The sequence below is a fragment of the Indicator indicator genome, chromosome 8, assembly GCF_027791375.1.
Source record: "Indicator indicator isolate 239-I01 chromosome 8, UM_Iind_1.1, whole genome shotgun sequence".
In the NCBI taxonomy this organism is placed as follows: Eukaryota; Metazoa; Chordata; class Aves; order Piciformes; family Indicatoridae; genus Indicator; species Indicator indicator.
The window spans coordinates 11,362,770-11,379,673 of NC_072017.1; the positions used below are offsets into that span (position 1 = coordinate 11,362,770).

The window sequence follows — 16,904 nt, forward strand, 5'->3', positions numbered from 1 at the left end:
AGTCCATATTGTCTCAGTAAGAAGCTGGTTATAGTTGCAAGTATGCACTACATAAAATTAACATTTTAAATGTTCTTCATGCAACACGTGAAAAGCAACGTTTGAGGCTTTGGCATACCTTCAGCAATTTAATAGTGTTCTAAGTGAATCCTCTTATTTTAAGGTGGCACGTGGTAATTCTTGGGATTTTTTGGTTTGGTGGTTTTCAGTTGTTTGTTTGTGTTTTGTTTTGTTTTGTTTTGTTTTAAACTTCCAGCACTTGTTTTTGTTTTAAATGCCTGTAAATAAAGCATGTTACTAATTTTTGTTCCCATTAGAGATACAGGTTAACTGTTGACTTTTAAGTGTTTCTAATCTCTTTACCAAACCAACTTTTACTTTGAAATGGAAAAAGAAGTAGGCATTTTACTGCATCCTTAAAAGTTGTTAAAGCTGTCTTTTCAGCAAACAGGCATAGACCTAAGTTGCAGCTTTCAGGTTCTAAAGCCTCTTTTCTGTTGAAGAATGTATTTGAAATTATATGGAACCTGCACAGAAGAATAATCATGTTCAGTTACCTGGAACCAATATAATTTTTACCTTCACTTCTGGGAGCCCCTTATTGGAGTTTCTTGAAGTACCTTCATCTCCCTGCTAACAGGATTGTAGTGGCACATGTAGTAATATTTGATGCATTTAAGATAAATTCCAACCATTTGGGGTGCTTCAAGATGAAAGCAGATTTTGCTTACTTCCACACTGGTTTTTTGCTTCATAGTTTTCTGTTGCCACATAGTGTGTCTGAAATTTGACTTTTATCACACAGATAAATGAGGTAGTATCTTCTGACTCTTGTTTACTTCGTAGGTATTAACTGTAATCCAGTATTCCCATCTGGTTTGGGGGATTTTGCACACAATATCTCCCCACACTGCAGTGAGCAACAGCAACAACAACATCCTCAAGATCACCATGCTTGTGGGAAGACTGAGTATATGGCATTCCCCAAACCTTTTGAAAGCAGTTCTTCTAATGGAGCAGAAAAACAAAGGTATTCAATGTTACAGTGCAACTCTCTTTTACTCGTTTTTCCTCCTTCTCTCCTCTATTTTATGGGACATATGGGAGTTCTTCATTCTTTTAAGGAATTTTATTGTAGTAGAATTTCAAGCTGAGGTTTACTTTTGCAGTTTCCCGTTCTGATTTTTCTGTGTATTAATTAGTGTATCATTTCATTAGTCATTAGTGGAGAAAGATTTCAACTGCATGTTTCTTGAACTTGAGCTGTTACATGATCTCAATGAATGCTTGCCTTTTTAATTTTTTTTTTTTTTGTACTACAGTAGATTGTAATGAACGATGTTTTAAGATTTTTTTTTTTTTTGGTCCAGTAGTACTATTTGAGCACAGCAAAAGTTGTGTAAGTATATTCAGATTTAAATCAGCAATAAATCTGGACTTCTTTCAGAAGTTTTCCATTTGGAAGGAGTCTTACTAGATACTTATTTTTATTAGTATGTTTTTGCCAGTGTTTATTAATAACTAAGTAACTGGGCAGATAACACTTGTGTTGTAGATAAAGCTATTTTCCAGGTAATAGATGCTGTTTCTATCTGAGAGACTAGGTTATGATATATTGTGGTCTTGTTTCTCTCTTTCTGGCAGAAGGAGTCATAGACAACCTGAAGAGGAAATGGAAAAAAGATCAACTTGGCTTAGTGATAGCCAGGAAGTGAAAAACGATGACCAGTCTCAGCAGAAAGCAGGCTTTTCAGTTTTGGCACAGAGTACTGCTTCTGGCCATAGAAGTCAGTCTGATATGAGCAGGAGAAGAGACTTTGATGAAGAGTCTTTGGAAAGTTTTAGTAGCATGCCTGATCCTGTAGACCCAACTACTGTGACAAAGACATTTAAATCTAGAAAAGCATCAGCGCAAGCAAGCTTGGCATCAAAAGATAAAACGCCCAAATCAAAGAATAAGAGGAAGAGTTCTTCCCAGCTAAAAGGCAGAATTAAAAATACTGGTAGGTTGCAAAGTAGTCTTAGGCACCATGGCAAACTCAGCTTGGATTATAACAACTCCATTGCAGAGAATTTACTCTCCACAGATGGTATTTGTAATAATGAAAATAAGTTGCTGAAATAGGAATTCATTTTATATAATGTAACTGTGTAAGGTTTTTAGTATTTCAGTGAATAAAAAGCATAACTGATGAGGACATTATGATTTGAATGGATAGTGGATGCTAATACATGAAGATTTAGAATAAACCACCAGGAGAATCTTCATTATGTTTTCATGTTCAAACTGGATGATTTACTAAAAGATGTGCTTCAGTAAAATAGTGAGAGGAGTGGTGCTAGATTTGTAGTACTACTCCAGTCACAGGATTAAGTGTGCTGCACAGCTTCAGTGTACAGAGGAAGGATTTTGACTAGGAAACATCGTTGGTGTTTAGCATCTTTCAGATTGCCCTTGAACAAATTTTTGCAAGTAATAAAACACTTTCTAAGCTATTCTTTTCGGTTTCTTCCTTTTCATTCCCTCCCATTAGGCTATGAAAGTGCAAGTGCTTCTAGTGCATGTGAACCCTGCAAGAGTAATAAAAGCAAACACTCTGAAGAGGTTGTTCATGCAAAGGTGTTCAGCAAAAGGAATCGGGAACAACTGGAAAAAATAATTAAATACAGTAGATCTACTGAAATGTCTTCAGGTACTCTTTTCTAAATGTCAGTAATTACTTTGTGAACTTCTGCATAAAGTATCTCCATACTTAGTTACTAGTATATTACCTAAAAACATTGTGTTATAAGGAGAAATACTGTATATTTAGCATGTGGATTTTGCTTTTTAATTTCTCAGTATGCTGTAAACATAGAAGTGTGTAAAAAGTTGGCTATCGTTTGCTTTTGGGTATTTTCTGTAGATGAGGTACTTGATGAAAATAATTCAGAAACAAACCTGTTACTGTAAAACAGACAAAACCCCAGCCAACCAGAAGCCTGGACCCTTTGTTGGTGTTTATGTGAAAGTATGCACAACTGATGAAACTGTTTAGTGTTTCAATTACATCCTGTACTACATACATGTTTTCTTTCTGTTCATTCTTAAAAGGAACTCTTATCAAATATCATTTAAATTCAGTCCTGTAACATCACATAAACCTTTACATTTTTGCTATCTGCACTGCTTTTCTTGCATCTAGATCATAAATATATTCTCCTCTGTGTCTAGTTAGGTTCTGCTAGAATCCTTTGTTCAAAATATGCAGAAATTTTAGTCATTGTAGCACAATGTGCAGCTTTGTCAATGTAGCTGTGTCCACTCTAAGAGCTGTTTATTGGCATACATAATAAACTTTCACGGGTCAAGTTCCCACAATAAGCAGCTTTGCTGTTGTTTGGATGACTAAGCAGCCTTCCCCTGCTGTTTTGTATAGACCCTGTCTTGATTTCTGGTGCGCGTTTTGTGTTTATCACTGTCTATCCCCACTTTCCTACAGCGCATGCTAGGAGAATTCTGCAGCAGTCTAACAGAAATGCATGCATTGAAGCGCCAGGTAATGCATTCACTGCTTAGCTTCAACAATGTCCTATTACTTTTTTTTTGTTTGTTTTCCTCTTAGCTTTTGTCCTATAACTCAGACTGTTTAGCAGATGTTCAAAATTAGTACTAATGCAGCACCTTCTCTGCAAACAAGGCAAAAGAAGTTACTTGTAATTTGCATGAAAGGCAGCAATGCAAACTACGTTGAATTATGATTGTGGAGAATTGGTTTACCATGTTTTGGGTAGCCACAATTATTAGCAGAAAATATGCAGGTAGATGATAAAACAAAAAACTACTTTCAGTAAGCATTTTCAGTATATTTAAAAGTTGCTATTACATTTTATTCATGAAGGAGGAAAGTGATTTCTGGTGGCATATTGAAGGTTGAAAAAATTGCCTCTGTTTAAAAACACTGAGTTATTTGCAGATAATCAAATCATACAGTAACATGCTGTATTGCTAATAACTTCTTTAACTTGAATACTAACATTATGCATCTGTTAAACTAAACTGAGTTTTCCAAATTAAACTTTTTTTTCTCCATTTAACACTTGCCAAAAGATGTATGCAATAGTTTAGCTGTTGTGATGCAAGGACAATGCTTAATTCTCAAAGGAATAGGAAAATTAATAGGGAGCACATTGTCTTCTCATACATATGTAATAGGGTTTAAGGTTAAGAGGTCTCATGTGAGCCTCAGAAGTGATGCTAGACATATATGAGAATGAAGAATTTATGCTTGTGTGGGAGGTGTGGGGAGGAATGGCTTTTTTGAATTTGGTCTAGAACTTTCCTAATGTCTTTGCTTTTGTAAAAGTGTGGACTACTTGCGTTACGGAAACTGGAGACCTTTGATCTTGTTTGAAATAGGTCAAAACTATTTTCAGTGTTGAGCACTTGTTCTGATAGCAACATTGTGGTGTATGCAATATTCTTAATGTTTTCTAAAGGTGGTGTTAGAATTGTAAAGCAAGTTTTTAGATTCTATTTTGTATATAAAGTATTGCATAAAATATTATTTCTGAATGTTTAAATCTTTACCCTTCACAAAATGAGTAAGCTTTAAGAAAGCATTTAATTTTGTGTTTGTAACTTGCATACCTAATAGGCAGTTCTCTTTCAATGGGATGCATGTCAAGGACTTAACAGGTTCCTTTTTTTTCCTGTAGAAACTGGTAGTGATCTTTCTATGTTCGAAGCGTTGCGAGACACAATTTATTCTGAAGTGGCAACTCTTATTTCTCAAAATGAGTCTCGGCCCCACTTTCTTATTGAACTTTTCCATGAGCTTCAGCTGCTAAATACGGATTACCTAAGGCAACGGGCTCTATATGCTTTGCAGGTATGCACAAAATTTTTGATCTTGCATCAAAGAAATCTTAGACCCTTTTTTACAATGTAGGCTATCTTTTCCAGGATATAGTGACCAGACATTTATCTGAGAAAAATGAAAAAGGGAAGTACACAAAATCACTGAGTTCTGCAACATGGATGGCATCAAATTCTGAACTCACTCCCAGTGAAAGCCTTGCTTCTACAGATGATGTAAGTTTTTTTGAAGTTCAGAAGCTGGCCTACTGTCATGTTTTCCTGTTTTTTCAATTTACATGCCTACTTTTGTGTTGAAATGTACAAGCGACTGAATTTTTCTAAAATTAATATTGACTTACCCAGACATTTCAAAGCAAAGAAATGCAAGAAAATACTAATGTAAAGGTGGTTAAATATGGTATTCTTGGTGTCTGAAATGAATGGTGTGTCAGGGAGCAATAATACATGGAGAGGGGCATAAATCAGAAACTAATATTGTAAAAGATTCAGAATCCTCTTGTGAGTAAGGCCAGGGTAAGTGCTGATTACAAGATTCCCCCAAATGTTTGCTTTTTTGTATTTAAGGAATCACTGATGCCTCTGTACAGTTTCTTGCATGTTTTATAGTTGAAATATTTGAAACAAACATGGTAGAATCATTTGATGGATTTATATCCTGGAAGTAACATTGTTCCCCAATCAAGCAGTCTGGTGACAAGTCTTGATACCGCAGCATAAGGCTGAAAAGAATTGCTGGCTTATTGATAAGCCTCAGAGTATGTTGTATTTCTGCTTTATATTCAGTTGTCTGGTGTTTTTTAGGAAACTTTTGTCAAGAACTTTTCTACAGAAGCATGTCAAGATTGTGAACAAAATGATGCAGACAATGGGAGTACTATGTCTACGTCTTCAAATTTTGAACCCTTTCAAACTGATGACCTTGGTAAGAACGATGTGATTTACAGTATTGTATTCCTCCCTTCCTCCCTCCCTCCCTTTTAAAATGTCTGCAGTTGTCTCTGCTTAAATAGTATCTTCTTTGATTTTTTTTTTTTAAGTGTGTAATCATGTTTTGTAAAATAGCACTTGGAGAAATTAGCCACTTGTTGAACACTTTGTATTGATCAAAATGTGTAATAGAATATTCTAATTCAACTACAGTTATATGTAGATTTCAAATCTTGTGGCTTTGCATTCATTTTTATCATTGTTTACTTGTCTCTCAATTGAAAACTTTTTATTTAGATTAAAAGATGTTTTTATTCTAAATATAGGCAACACAGTGATTCACTTAGATCAAGCTTTGGCTAGGATGAGGGAATATGAGCGTATGAAAATTGAAGCTGAAAGTACCCTTGACTCTGAGGGCTGCTCTAGTAATTTTCAGGGTGCTTCTGCTGCTAAATTAGAAGGTATGCACATATATACATATTTTTCTTAGTTTTAGAAAATAATTAACTATCAAGAATCTTTTAATTGGCTGAATTGCATTCCTCTTCATTTACTTTGAAAACTTAGCAATGTTTCAAAGGATCTTTGCATACTTAAGTAAATACTATTTATTTTTAAAACAGAAAAATCTGTGTTTTTAAAGTTGATATTTCTTTAGCAGTAATGTTCAGTGACTAAATGTTTTTGGGTTTGTTGGTTTTTTCGTTGTTGTTTCATTTTTTTTTTCTAACAAGGTCCAAGCACTAGTGAATGTCTTCCTGTGCCACAGTCAGGTGAAGTTTCTGCTGTTCCTTGTCCTCATATAGATACTCAGCAGCTTGACCGGCAGATTAAAGCAATTATGAAGGAGGTCATTCCTTTTCTGAAGGTAAGAACTCTCTTCAATAGTGGGGGAATTAGAAGGATAGGAAAAGCACCTGTGTAATTGCATAAAAGAACATTAATGAAAACTGATAACTTGCATTTTGGCAACAGCTGCCAATAAATATGTTAAGTTTCAGACCTTACTGAGGACAAAGTAAGAATTAAATACTCCAACAGAAACGTTAATGTTGGAGAACGTACTTCTGAAATATTTTCTGCCTTCTAGCAAAGACAACCGAGATAATTTTCATTAAAACTTTTACAAACAGTGTTACTTGCGATAGTTCTGAAGAATAGCTCCGAGTTGTTGATTGTTAGCATTTTTTTCTCTTGTTCATAAATGTCTTTGAAGTTGTTGAGAGATTGTAAACTTCAGTAAATACAGTGGAGAAGTGTGCTTCTTTGAAGAAGTAGTAGTCACAGTTCTGTGCAAGGTTAAAGAGCAGAGAAGATTGAGTTGTAAGATGCTTAAACCGCCTCCCTGTTCCTTTTATAGTACACACAATGTATGAGCTTTGGTTTGTTCAGTAAGATACTTGGTTGACAGTAGGTTTGAAAGCCGCGTGTGTTGTTGACCTGCCACACTCTCAGGGCCCGAAGAATTCTGTTTTGTTTGCAATTTTAGGGAAGCTTACAACATCTTAACGTAGAATTTAATACACTTGAATATCCAGCCACACTGTATAACAATTCCTAGTTTGTCCAAATACTAAACGGTGGCATGTACTAATGTATTGGAAAAGTGAGGTGAAGCTTTGTGTGTCATGGCTAATCTGTCATTAATGAATTACGGGATCTGCCATAACTGTGCTCCAGTTAGTTTGTTTTGTAGGATGGGTTAGGACTCTTTGTGGGGTGCTATTCTTTCAGTGGCTGGATTTTTTTGTTTTTTTTCTGGGTTGGGACTTTTTTTGTTTGTTTCGTTGGGTTTTTTTAAAATATATATATGTAAAAATTAATTTTAGGGCTTGAGTTGATGGCTAATTTTTTGAAGTGGTAGCTAAGTTCATTCTATGTTACTTGCTTAGGAACACATGGATGAAGTATGCTCTTCTCAATTACTGACATCAGTAAGACGAATGGTCTTGACTCTTACGCAACAAAATGATGAAAGTAAAGAATTTGTGAAGTTCTTTCATAAGCAGCTTGCCAGTATACTTCAGGTTAGTAGTTTTTCAGTGATGTTTTTGTAACAGTATTGCAACGTGGATAACGAGCAACAGATAAACCAGCTTCCCTGAGGTTGTATTCTACATCTTCAGTAGCACAGCTGCTGTTCTTCTTCAGCTTTGACAGAGGGATGAGGTATTAACCTCCTAAAACGAAAGCTTTAGCATTCACAGAACTTCTTTTCCATCGCTGCCAGACAGTGAGAAGTATCTCCTGCCTGGAGATGACTTCAGACAGAGTTCTTGATGATCTTCTTTATGAACATTTTGTGTAAATTCCTGAAATTCAATAGGTTGCTCTTTTCATCCCCCCCGGTATAAAATTTAGATTAGTAATGAGAAGTTTTGTTTTGTGAGTAGAGATACTACTTAAAATCTGTTCAAGACATTAAAACATTTTTTGAAAGTGTGAGCTATTTTATAACTAATTTTTAGTTATTAGGAATATGACAAATATTTAGTTTTTGACGTTTGAAAGCCTGTTTAAAAAACTGAAGAATTATTTCTTTTCACAGGATTCACTGGCGAAATTTGCTGGTAGAAAACTAAAGGATTGTGGGGAGGATCTTCTTGTGGAGATCTCTGAAGTATTATTTAATGAATTAGCCTTTTTTAAACTCATGCAAGACTTGGACAACAACAGTATTTCTGTAAAGCAGAGATGTAAAAGAAAAATAGGAACTACTGAAGCGATACAGTCTTATGCTAAAGAGGTTTGTTTTATTATTTTTTCTTAAAATGTACTTTTTCTGAGATTCTTAAATACCTCTGTTTTCTAAACTGATTTGATTACCTTAGTTCAGACTTTGTAGATATACTACTCTTGCAAATAAGAGCTGTGTAGTTACAGTATTGCTTGTGTACAAGCTCGAACTCTGTAATGAGTGTCTGTTACAGATATCTAATTGTGTAGACTCTAATTCAGAGAAAGTGTTTCAATGGTTTTATGTACACATAGGAAGGAGTAGTCAAGTGTTGAAATAGTATTAACATTGTGTAGTTGTGGTTTAACCCCAATACACAGCTAAGCACCATACAACCACTTACTCACTGCTCTCTGGTGGGATATGGGAAGGGAATTGGAAAGGTAAACGTGAAAAAAATCATGGGCTGAGATAAAGACAGTTTAAACAAATAAAGCTAAAGCCATGCATGCAAGCAAACAAGAAATGGACTCACTGCTTCCCATCGGCAGGCAGATGTTCAGTCAGTTCCTGGAAAGCAGGGCTCCATGTGTAACAGTTACTTGGGAAGAGAAATGCCTTAGCTGTGAGCATTCCCTGCTTCCTTCCTTTCCCCAGCTGTTACTACTGAGCATAATGCCATATGGTGCGGGATATCCCTTTGGTCCCTGTACCAGCTGTGTTCTCTCCCAAGTTCTTGTGGGCTTCCTGCCTACTCGCTGGTGAGGTTGTGTGAGGAGCAGAAAAGGTCTTGTTGCTGTGTAAACACTGCTCAGAACTAACTTAAGATATCCCTGTGCTATCAACAGTTTTCAGCACAGATCCAAAGTGAAGAAATCTAACTTTATTTCAGCTAAGTATTTTGACATTGGGGGGTCCCAGTTACTCATCTCTCCAGTTATGCCTACAGCTTTTTTTTGCAGTAGCCTAGTTAGGCACCATCTTTCCCTAAGTTGAGTATTTCAGACTGGAGCACATACTGTGCTCTGTCAGCAAGTTTTGTTAGCTTTTGCACCATTTAGATTATTAAAGACGCTGCATAACTGTCCCTTAAGCTTTCTTTTAGAAACACAGATACCAAAGCAAATCCTGAATTCATTCTTCCTTTAAAATGTCAACAGAAGATATTTTGTTATTCTGTCTTAATCTTTAATGTCCTTTTGAATAGTTTTAAGCATATCATGAGCTATTTTTCAAGATAGTTCAACTCAGATATACCAGTAATATGGCTAGTATGAGAGAGACTGCAGAGTGCAGTAACAAGGACAAAGAAACTCTCTGCATCCAGAAGGATTTGGTCATGACTTTCTCTTTCATCTGAAGCTGTTCACTGGATTTTTGTGACATAAGAATGGTTTATACACTGCTTATGCAAACGCATGGAGCAAATTAGATCCACCATTTCTTCTCTTCTAGAAGACAGAGAATTAGGGTTAAGGTCAATGTTTGCCTTGTTGTTGTGGCAGCAACAACAGATTCAGATTTAGCAGAGCTAGAGATAAGCTAGAACTGGTAGGTCCTAGTTAGTTTGTTCAGAGCTGCACAATTATCTCTGTATGATCCTCTCACGGCTTTGGGCGCTGGGATCCTGATGCAGGCATATCCGGTATTGCTTGATTTTGTGGCTACCTTAAGTCCAATAAGCTGTTTTTAGCTTCTGTGCTGAAAAACACAGTTCACTGTCGTGTCCAGAGCTGCTGTATGTAATTCTATGTCTTAAGTATGAGTCAGTCACAGACTGGAGAATAAGACTGTGTAAATATAATTGCTTAAATGAAAAGTTAGCACAATTTTTTGTAACAATTTGCAACTCTAGTAAAATTTTGAAGACATCTGCATCAACATCTTTGGTAGTATAGAGGTCCCTGTGGCTTACTGCTCTTTTGAGGTAGTAGTTCCTGGTAAATTCGGCATTTCAGCCAGGCTTTCACAAAATCCCGGTTTGGTTCAGTATTTCAAAGTTATTTCAGTTTAGAATTGAAGACAGTTTGTGTTTTTTCTAGGCAAAAAAAGGTCTCCAAGTGGATGTTTGTTCATCTGCTGAAGATGTCGATGAGGACAAAGTATGTTTATGTTTCTCAACTGTCTTTATTCCTCAGATCATTTAGTCTTAACTATTTTGTGTCATAGAAATGCAGTATCTGTAAGCACTCCATATTCTAGTGTTTATGAAGTTACCAAACATCATGGGGTTTACCTTTTGTTATTTTCAGTGAGTTACTGTATCAAAGTAACAAAGTAAATGATCGTTTCCATTTTAAAATTTGAAATGATGGTCTGGGAAACAACTCCTGAAAAATTGCCCTAATCAGTGAGTCTTTATTACATACATTCAGTAAACATGACTTGAATGTCAATGCCTTGGTTGTTCTTGTTTTTACTGATGTAAAGATTCCTTGTTGCGATTCTTCCGAGACCTGCATTCTTATCAATAAAGAGAGAATTAAGGATGCTTTTCTATTTATTATTGGTTACCTTTACATAGATTGAGTTTTGCTTCGGACTGACAGTTTGAAAGTCTAAAACCAGCAAAGTTTGTGTTGAATGGTATGCAGCTGAAATAGAATAATTTGTGATACTTGCTGAGCAGCTTTAGGTTACGATCTTGCTTTTCCTTTTAGTATTTATCTTTAGTATTTTAAAGTAAAAAGACCTGTTCTGAAGGTGTTTATGGGATTTGATCTTTGTGGGACTTGGTCTGGGCCTGTTGCCTGTATTCTTAGCTCAGAGCACTGAGAATGTCGTCCTTCGCTGAAGAATTAAATAACAAGGACAGCTAACTATTTTAAGAATTAACAATTTCCTTTTAAATGGCCTGGAATAAGTTTGTTTCCTTTTAAGCAGAAGACAGATGTTCTGTGTTGGGACACATGGTATTTGAATCCTCGGAGTCAAAGCCTGTGTGTGCTCTGAGTATTAAATATTTAGTGGTTTTGAAAACCACTAAAACAATTGTTTGGGGAGAGGGATTGTATATGAGGTTTTGTATTTTCTGCTCAACTCCAGCTTTTTTTCCAACCGAGGGGGAGAGGGAGGTAATGTACTAACTTAGAATGTTGATTGTCGTCCTGAATGGGCATAGGCGTTAAGTGTAGGCATGTATGGGCATAGAGTCAGTTGTTCTAGGGCTTAGAGCTTCTGTCACACTGCTTTGGAAATAAAAGTGGGAAGCTCTATATCACTTGTTATGGTTGCTGTAGCACAGAAGAGTCCTTTCAGCCAAACTCAGGGCTTTACTTGGAGTTCATAAAGGCTCAGCAGAATTTTATCACTCAGTATTTAGCAAGTCATTCAGCAGAGAAACAACTGATGAGTAGCTATTGCTAAGGAAATTAAAAGATGCATGCAGGAATATTTGTAATTTTTACTAGAGATGGTTTAGAAGAAGCAGGGAAGTTGCTAGAAGGTATTAATGCTGATGTATCTTCCTCTTGATAATGACAAATCTAATTTAAACAGATGTTTGAACATCAAACGATCTCTTGTAGTAAGTTCTGATGGATGGTTTGTTTCAGAGTAGCTTTGTAGTATTCATTTCAAGGCCTTAAGGACTACTTAGATATGAATTATTAGCCTGTAACTTTTAATTTTGAGGAAAAAACTTGTGATCCTTGATGCAGAAACCATAACTTCATCTTTAGATAAACCAGTGTGAAATTACAAAGTATTCCTTCTTTTCCTAGGACAAGGATGAGACTGAAACGGTTAAACAAGTACAGGACTCGGAAATGTATGGTGGTAATGGAGTTCCTGAAAGCATTAGATCTGATGTGTCTGATCAAGAGGAGGATGAGGAAAGTGACAGTGGTCCAGTGGCAATAAGTGAGTGATTTTTATTTAGCGCATTCAGCCCTTTCACTGTCGTTATGATCAACTTATTTTACAACAGGATTTCAAACACCACTCTTTAATGCTTTCTCTCACAGATTTTCTAATGAGGTCTTCTTCCATGAAAGCTTCCCAGTACTGTATTTACTACTACTGTGTAAAGGATTAAACGTTGCAATCAGAGGAGCTTTTTCTCTTTGTAATCACAGATCTGTGAAAACATTTGTTTCATTTGTTCGTTGTTGAAGTTACATATCCTGCCTCAGCTAAACTTCAGTTTTCTCAGCCTTTAACCTGGATGATGTGAATGCTGATGAAGTTTTGTACAGTTTTTAATTTAAATGGTGATGGTTTTAATATGCTGCTTAAGCTTGCATATTTTTTCATAATTTTTTCCCCTGTTCATTAGCTTACACCAACTACTTGTGGCTTATTTTCCCTTATATTTACATTCTTCATGATAGCTTGTTTAATAAACTTAGGTATTTCACACCAGCAGAGTGGTGCTCGTTCATAATACAGTTTGTGGAGCATATGAATATTTGGAAGTTAAGTCATCACTGTATCTTAATGTCAGATAATGTTTTGAAGTAAGAATTGTGACTGATCATTGCAGTAAATTCCTAAAAGAGATTTGGATTTCTCAGCATGACTTTTACTCTGCCAGGCTCCATCAATATGTAAATCTCATATGAAGGTGGTTTTATATTGATTTGCCTTCAGGTTTATCAAAAGCAGAAACTCAAGCTCTGACTAACTATGGCAGTGGGGAAGATGAGAATGAAGATGAAGAAATAGAATTTGAGGAAGGACCTGTTGATGTGCAGACATCGTTACAAGCTGACATCACAACAACTGAAAATGAGCAGGTATCACCAAAGCTGTAAATGTAGAACAAACCTTAGGCAGTGCACAGTTTTTCAGTACTTACTTGTACATACTTTAGTGTTTCATGTCGCACTGTTTTCATGCTAATGAAAGCAGAAGAATGATGCAAGAAATTACATTGAGGTAATAGGTGCTACAGGAAAAAATCAGCATTCCCTACCTGAATTTATTACTGGAGTGTCTGACACCAGAATGGATGAACAGACACAGGCAAAACTAATGTTTAAATCTATCACAGAGGAAAAAATGTTCAATTGCAGTAGAAAAAATAAGCTTTCAAAAACATGTCATGTTTTAAATGGTTAACTGGTTCTCCTTCTGATTACATCAAGTTCTTAATGGGCTTTCCTTTGCCTCTTGTGTTCTAGCATGTCTTAGGTTTGGCTTTTCTCTATCACATTGTAATTGTTTCTGGAACAATGGTGAAATGTTACTGGCTGCTATTGTCATTTCACTGTTGATTTGCTTAAAAACATTTGGAAGTCTGTGGCCTGGTTCTGGAGACTTGTCAATTCTATACATTTCAATAAATAACTGGAACTCTGGTTTGCTCAACAGCTATTAACATTAGGCAAGGATGTAACTGGAATATTTTACTTGAAAGGCTAAACCAGTAAATCTTTTCATGGAACCAAAGACTTTATCTGGGAACTGGTATAGTGAAAACAAAATGAAATGTTCAGATAAAACACATGTATCAGCGTTAGTAGTTTCTGAAAGTGTTGGTGACAAGCTGATGAGTAGAGAGTAGAGCTTGCTGTCTTTATTCCAAACTAGTTGAAAAGACAGAAACTTGCAGCAAGTGCACAGTGTTTTTCTAGTGGGCAGTGCACAGTGTATCTCTAATTAGCATGGAAGAGTGAATTAGTCAACAAGCTGTAAAACCGATAAGTAGAATTTGTTCTAACTCCTTTTCACCTTCCTCGATAGGCTTCAAACCAAGAATTGAGTAAGACAAAAAGCAGTGAGATTTTGTTACCAGAACAACAATCTGTTAATGTTAAAGGTAAGCCCTGTGTGCAGTAACTGAGAGATTGACACTTCTACATGAATTTGCGTCCTGCAAGAATTATCTTGGACATTGCTTGTGATACATGTAATGAAAAGGATGATCAAATTTGCAACGGCTTACTGGGCTGTTTTTTTCTTGGAGCCATATCAGTTGACTAGACAGATCTGTGTTGCTATAGACACAGCAAAATTTTTAAAGAGGAAACCTGGAATAATATTATCTGGGTAGATGTGGTTTAGATGCTTGATAATAGCATAAATTTCAGCTGGCTGTTGCAGCCCTTGGCACACAGCTGCAGCAAAGTTAATTTGTCTGTTACAGTATTTAGAGGTTTAGATTTCTCTAGTGCCTGCTTTTTCTGCTACTGCCACTTACTAGCAATTGAAATCAGTTCTATTTTTCAAGGTTGTAAATAATGCTGTGTTGTAACTGCTTAAGAATTGAGAAATCATTTTCTGTCAGAAAGACTAGAGGGTGGTATGAATGTTACTTCTCTCACCGATGTTACTGCCAGCTTTTGCTGTGTTTTTCTGTTGCAAGTACTAGTTATGTTGTTGGTCTTCTTCCAGAAAAAGGAGGATTTTTTAATAGATCCTGTGTTTCTACAAGAAGGTGGCACAGTGTTAAGGAAATCATTGTTCTGTATTATCTCCTTATACCTAGAATTAATACTTTATAGTTCTAGAACCTGGCTTTGGGTTTTACTTATTTCCATTTGGTTTTTATCGTTTTTTTTTAAACCCAAACAAAAACCCAAACAAAAAAAACCCCAAACAGCAAAAAACCACCAACCAAAACAAAACAAAAAACCTAACCCACATAACAACAAAAAAGCCATACCAAGTCAGAAATGTTGAGGTTTCATACTATCTTCTGATAATTGCTGATAGTTTAACTGTGTAAAAGCACAAATAACTGCTGTCTTATTTCAGTGAGTTTTGTGTTAATCTGAGAAGCCATAACTCATTGCTCATTTGTAGCTTTGGATTATATTTTGTAAAATAATAATGCAGGATTTCTGTATGCTTAGAATCTTTTTCTATCTCCACCCAGTTAAAATGTAGTTTTGTGATTTTAGGTGAACAGGATGTGGCTGCACTTTTGCCCCATTGTGTCAATGTCATGGAGCCTTCACCACCTTTAACAGTTAATTCCCCAGAGTCCTTTGTAACAGCAAGTATGAAGACAGAAGAATCGAGCTCATCTTTACCAGTAAATGAAACTCAAACACCAGATGCAACGTGTGTAGGAAACAAATCTGCTGCAAGTTCTGACAGCTCTATGGCTGGTAGTCCTGATACAGATTCACCTGTGTTAGTGAACGAAGATGTGCGTATATTTCAGTTATAAATTATACATTCCAGAGAAAGTAGAAGCTTTTTTTATATTTCAGTGTTATTTCTAGTTTCCAGTCTGGTTCAGGTTTCATCTGCAGATCTAGGCATCGTTTCTTTCTGTACTTTATTATAATGATCTAAAATACAGTTTGGAATGAAAAAATTTCTTAAATGTCACCATTTCCTTTAACAGGAGGCTGGGTCTGGAAATGTAAGCCAAAAATCTGATGAAGATGACTTTGTGAAAGTTGAAGACTTGCCCCTTAAACTTGCAGTATATTCAGAGGTATCTTGCTATTGTTTGTGGAGTGGTTGTTTAGGAGAGCACACCCTAAGTGTCTTAATTACCTAGACAGCTAAAAGAATTATACAGAAATTTGAGTTTTGCTTTATCTGTTACAAAGGCAGATTTAATGAAGAAAATGGCAGTGGAGGCTCAAAGCAACAGTTTGTCTGATGAATTACTGGATGGAGGTAGAGCTCAAGATCAAGAATTAGTAGGAGATGCCCAAACTTTGAAAGAACCTGGTAAGGATTATTTTCTAAATTCTCTACACCTATTGGGAAAACATTCTGGAATGGTCTAGACTTTAAATAATCTTGTCACCACTGAAGCAAGCAGTTATTGTGGTGTTGAAAGAATATCCTTTTTTTGATACCACGCATTTGAAAATGATGTATTTTATATATTCTAAGCAAAAGACAGACATGGACCTGTTTGAGGCAGGTCCAGAGGAGGGCCACAGAAATGATCAGAGGGATGGAACATTTCTCTTATGAAGAAGGGCTGTGAGAGAATGGAGGTTGTTCAGCTTGGAGAAGCAAAGGCTTCAGGAAGACCTCATTCTGGCCTTTCAGTACTTAAAGGGGGCCTATAAGAAAGATGAAGACAGACTTTTTAAGCAGGGCCCATTGCAACAGGACAAAGGGTAATGGTTTTAAACTAGAAGAGGGGAGATTTTGACTCGGTAGAAGGAAGCAATGAGGTGGTGGGACCGCTGGCACAGGTTGCCAGTGAGGTGGTAGAAGTCCCATCCCTAGAAGCATTCCAAATCAGGTAGGACAGGGCTCTAGGCAACCTGCTGTAGTTGAAGATGACCCTGCTTACTGCAGGGATATAGGGCTAGATACCTTCCAAGGTCCCTTCCAACCCAAAACCCTACCACCCTCTATATACTTCTGTTACATTCTGTGGCTAATAAGGTCATAAAAATTAACAAACATAAAGCAGATGTTATAATATAGTGGGTTTTAAACTTACTGTGATGGAATGGTATTTTCATTTCTCGTTATGCAGGTTTGGATTTAATAATATTGTAAATTCTATTTGCT

The 16,904-nt window shown here is 36.2% G+C and overlaps 1 protein-coding gene across 1 annotated transcript in view; it reads left to right on the forward strand.

Moving 5' to 3' along the window:
- PCM1 (pericentriolar material 1) overlaps positions 1–16,904 on the forward strand; it is a 37,382-nt gene that overhangs the window by 19,448 nt on the left and 1,030 nt on the right. Inside the window, exons 21-37 of the mRNA XM_054383310.1 lie at positions 847–1,030; positions 1,648–2,003; positions 2,535–2,693; positions 4,699–4,871; positions 4,946–5,074; positions 5,663–5,783; positions 6,115–6,252; positions 6,526–6,659; positions 7,684–7,818; positions 8,340–8,537; positions 10,511–10,570; positions 12,191–12,329; positions 13,059–13,204; positions 14,154–14,229; positions 15,314–15,564; positions 15,766–15,858; positions 15,977–16,100. Of these exons, the coding sequence (XP_054239285.1) occupies positions 847–1,030; positions 1,648–2,003; positions 2,535–2,693; positions 4,699–4,871; positions 4,946–5,074; positions 5,663–5,783; positions 6,115–6,252; positions 6,526–6,659; positions 7,684–7,818; positions 8,340–8,537; positions 10,511–10,570; positions 12,191–12,329; positions 13,059–13,204; positions 14,154–14,229; positions 15,314–15,564; positions 15,766–15,858; positions 15,977–16,100 (2,616 nt within the window). The remainder of the gene's footprint in view (positions 1–846; positions 1,031–1,647; positions 2,004–2,534; positions 2,694–4,698; positions 4,872–4,945; positions 5,075–5,662; positions 5,784–6,114; positions 6,253–6,525; positions 6,660–7,683; positions 7,819–8,339; positions 8,538–10,510; positions 10,571–12,190; positions 12,330–13,058; positions 13,205–14,153; positions 14,230–15,313; positions 15,565–15,765; positions 15,859–15,976; positions 16,101–16,904) is intronic.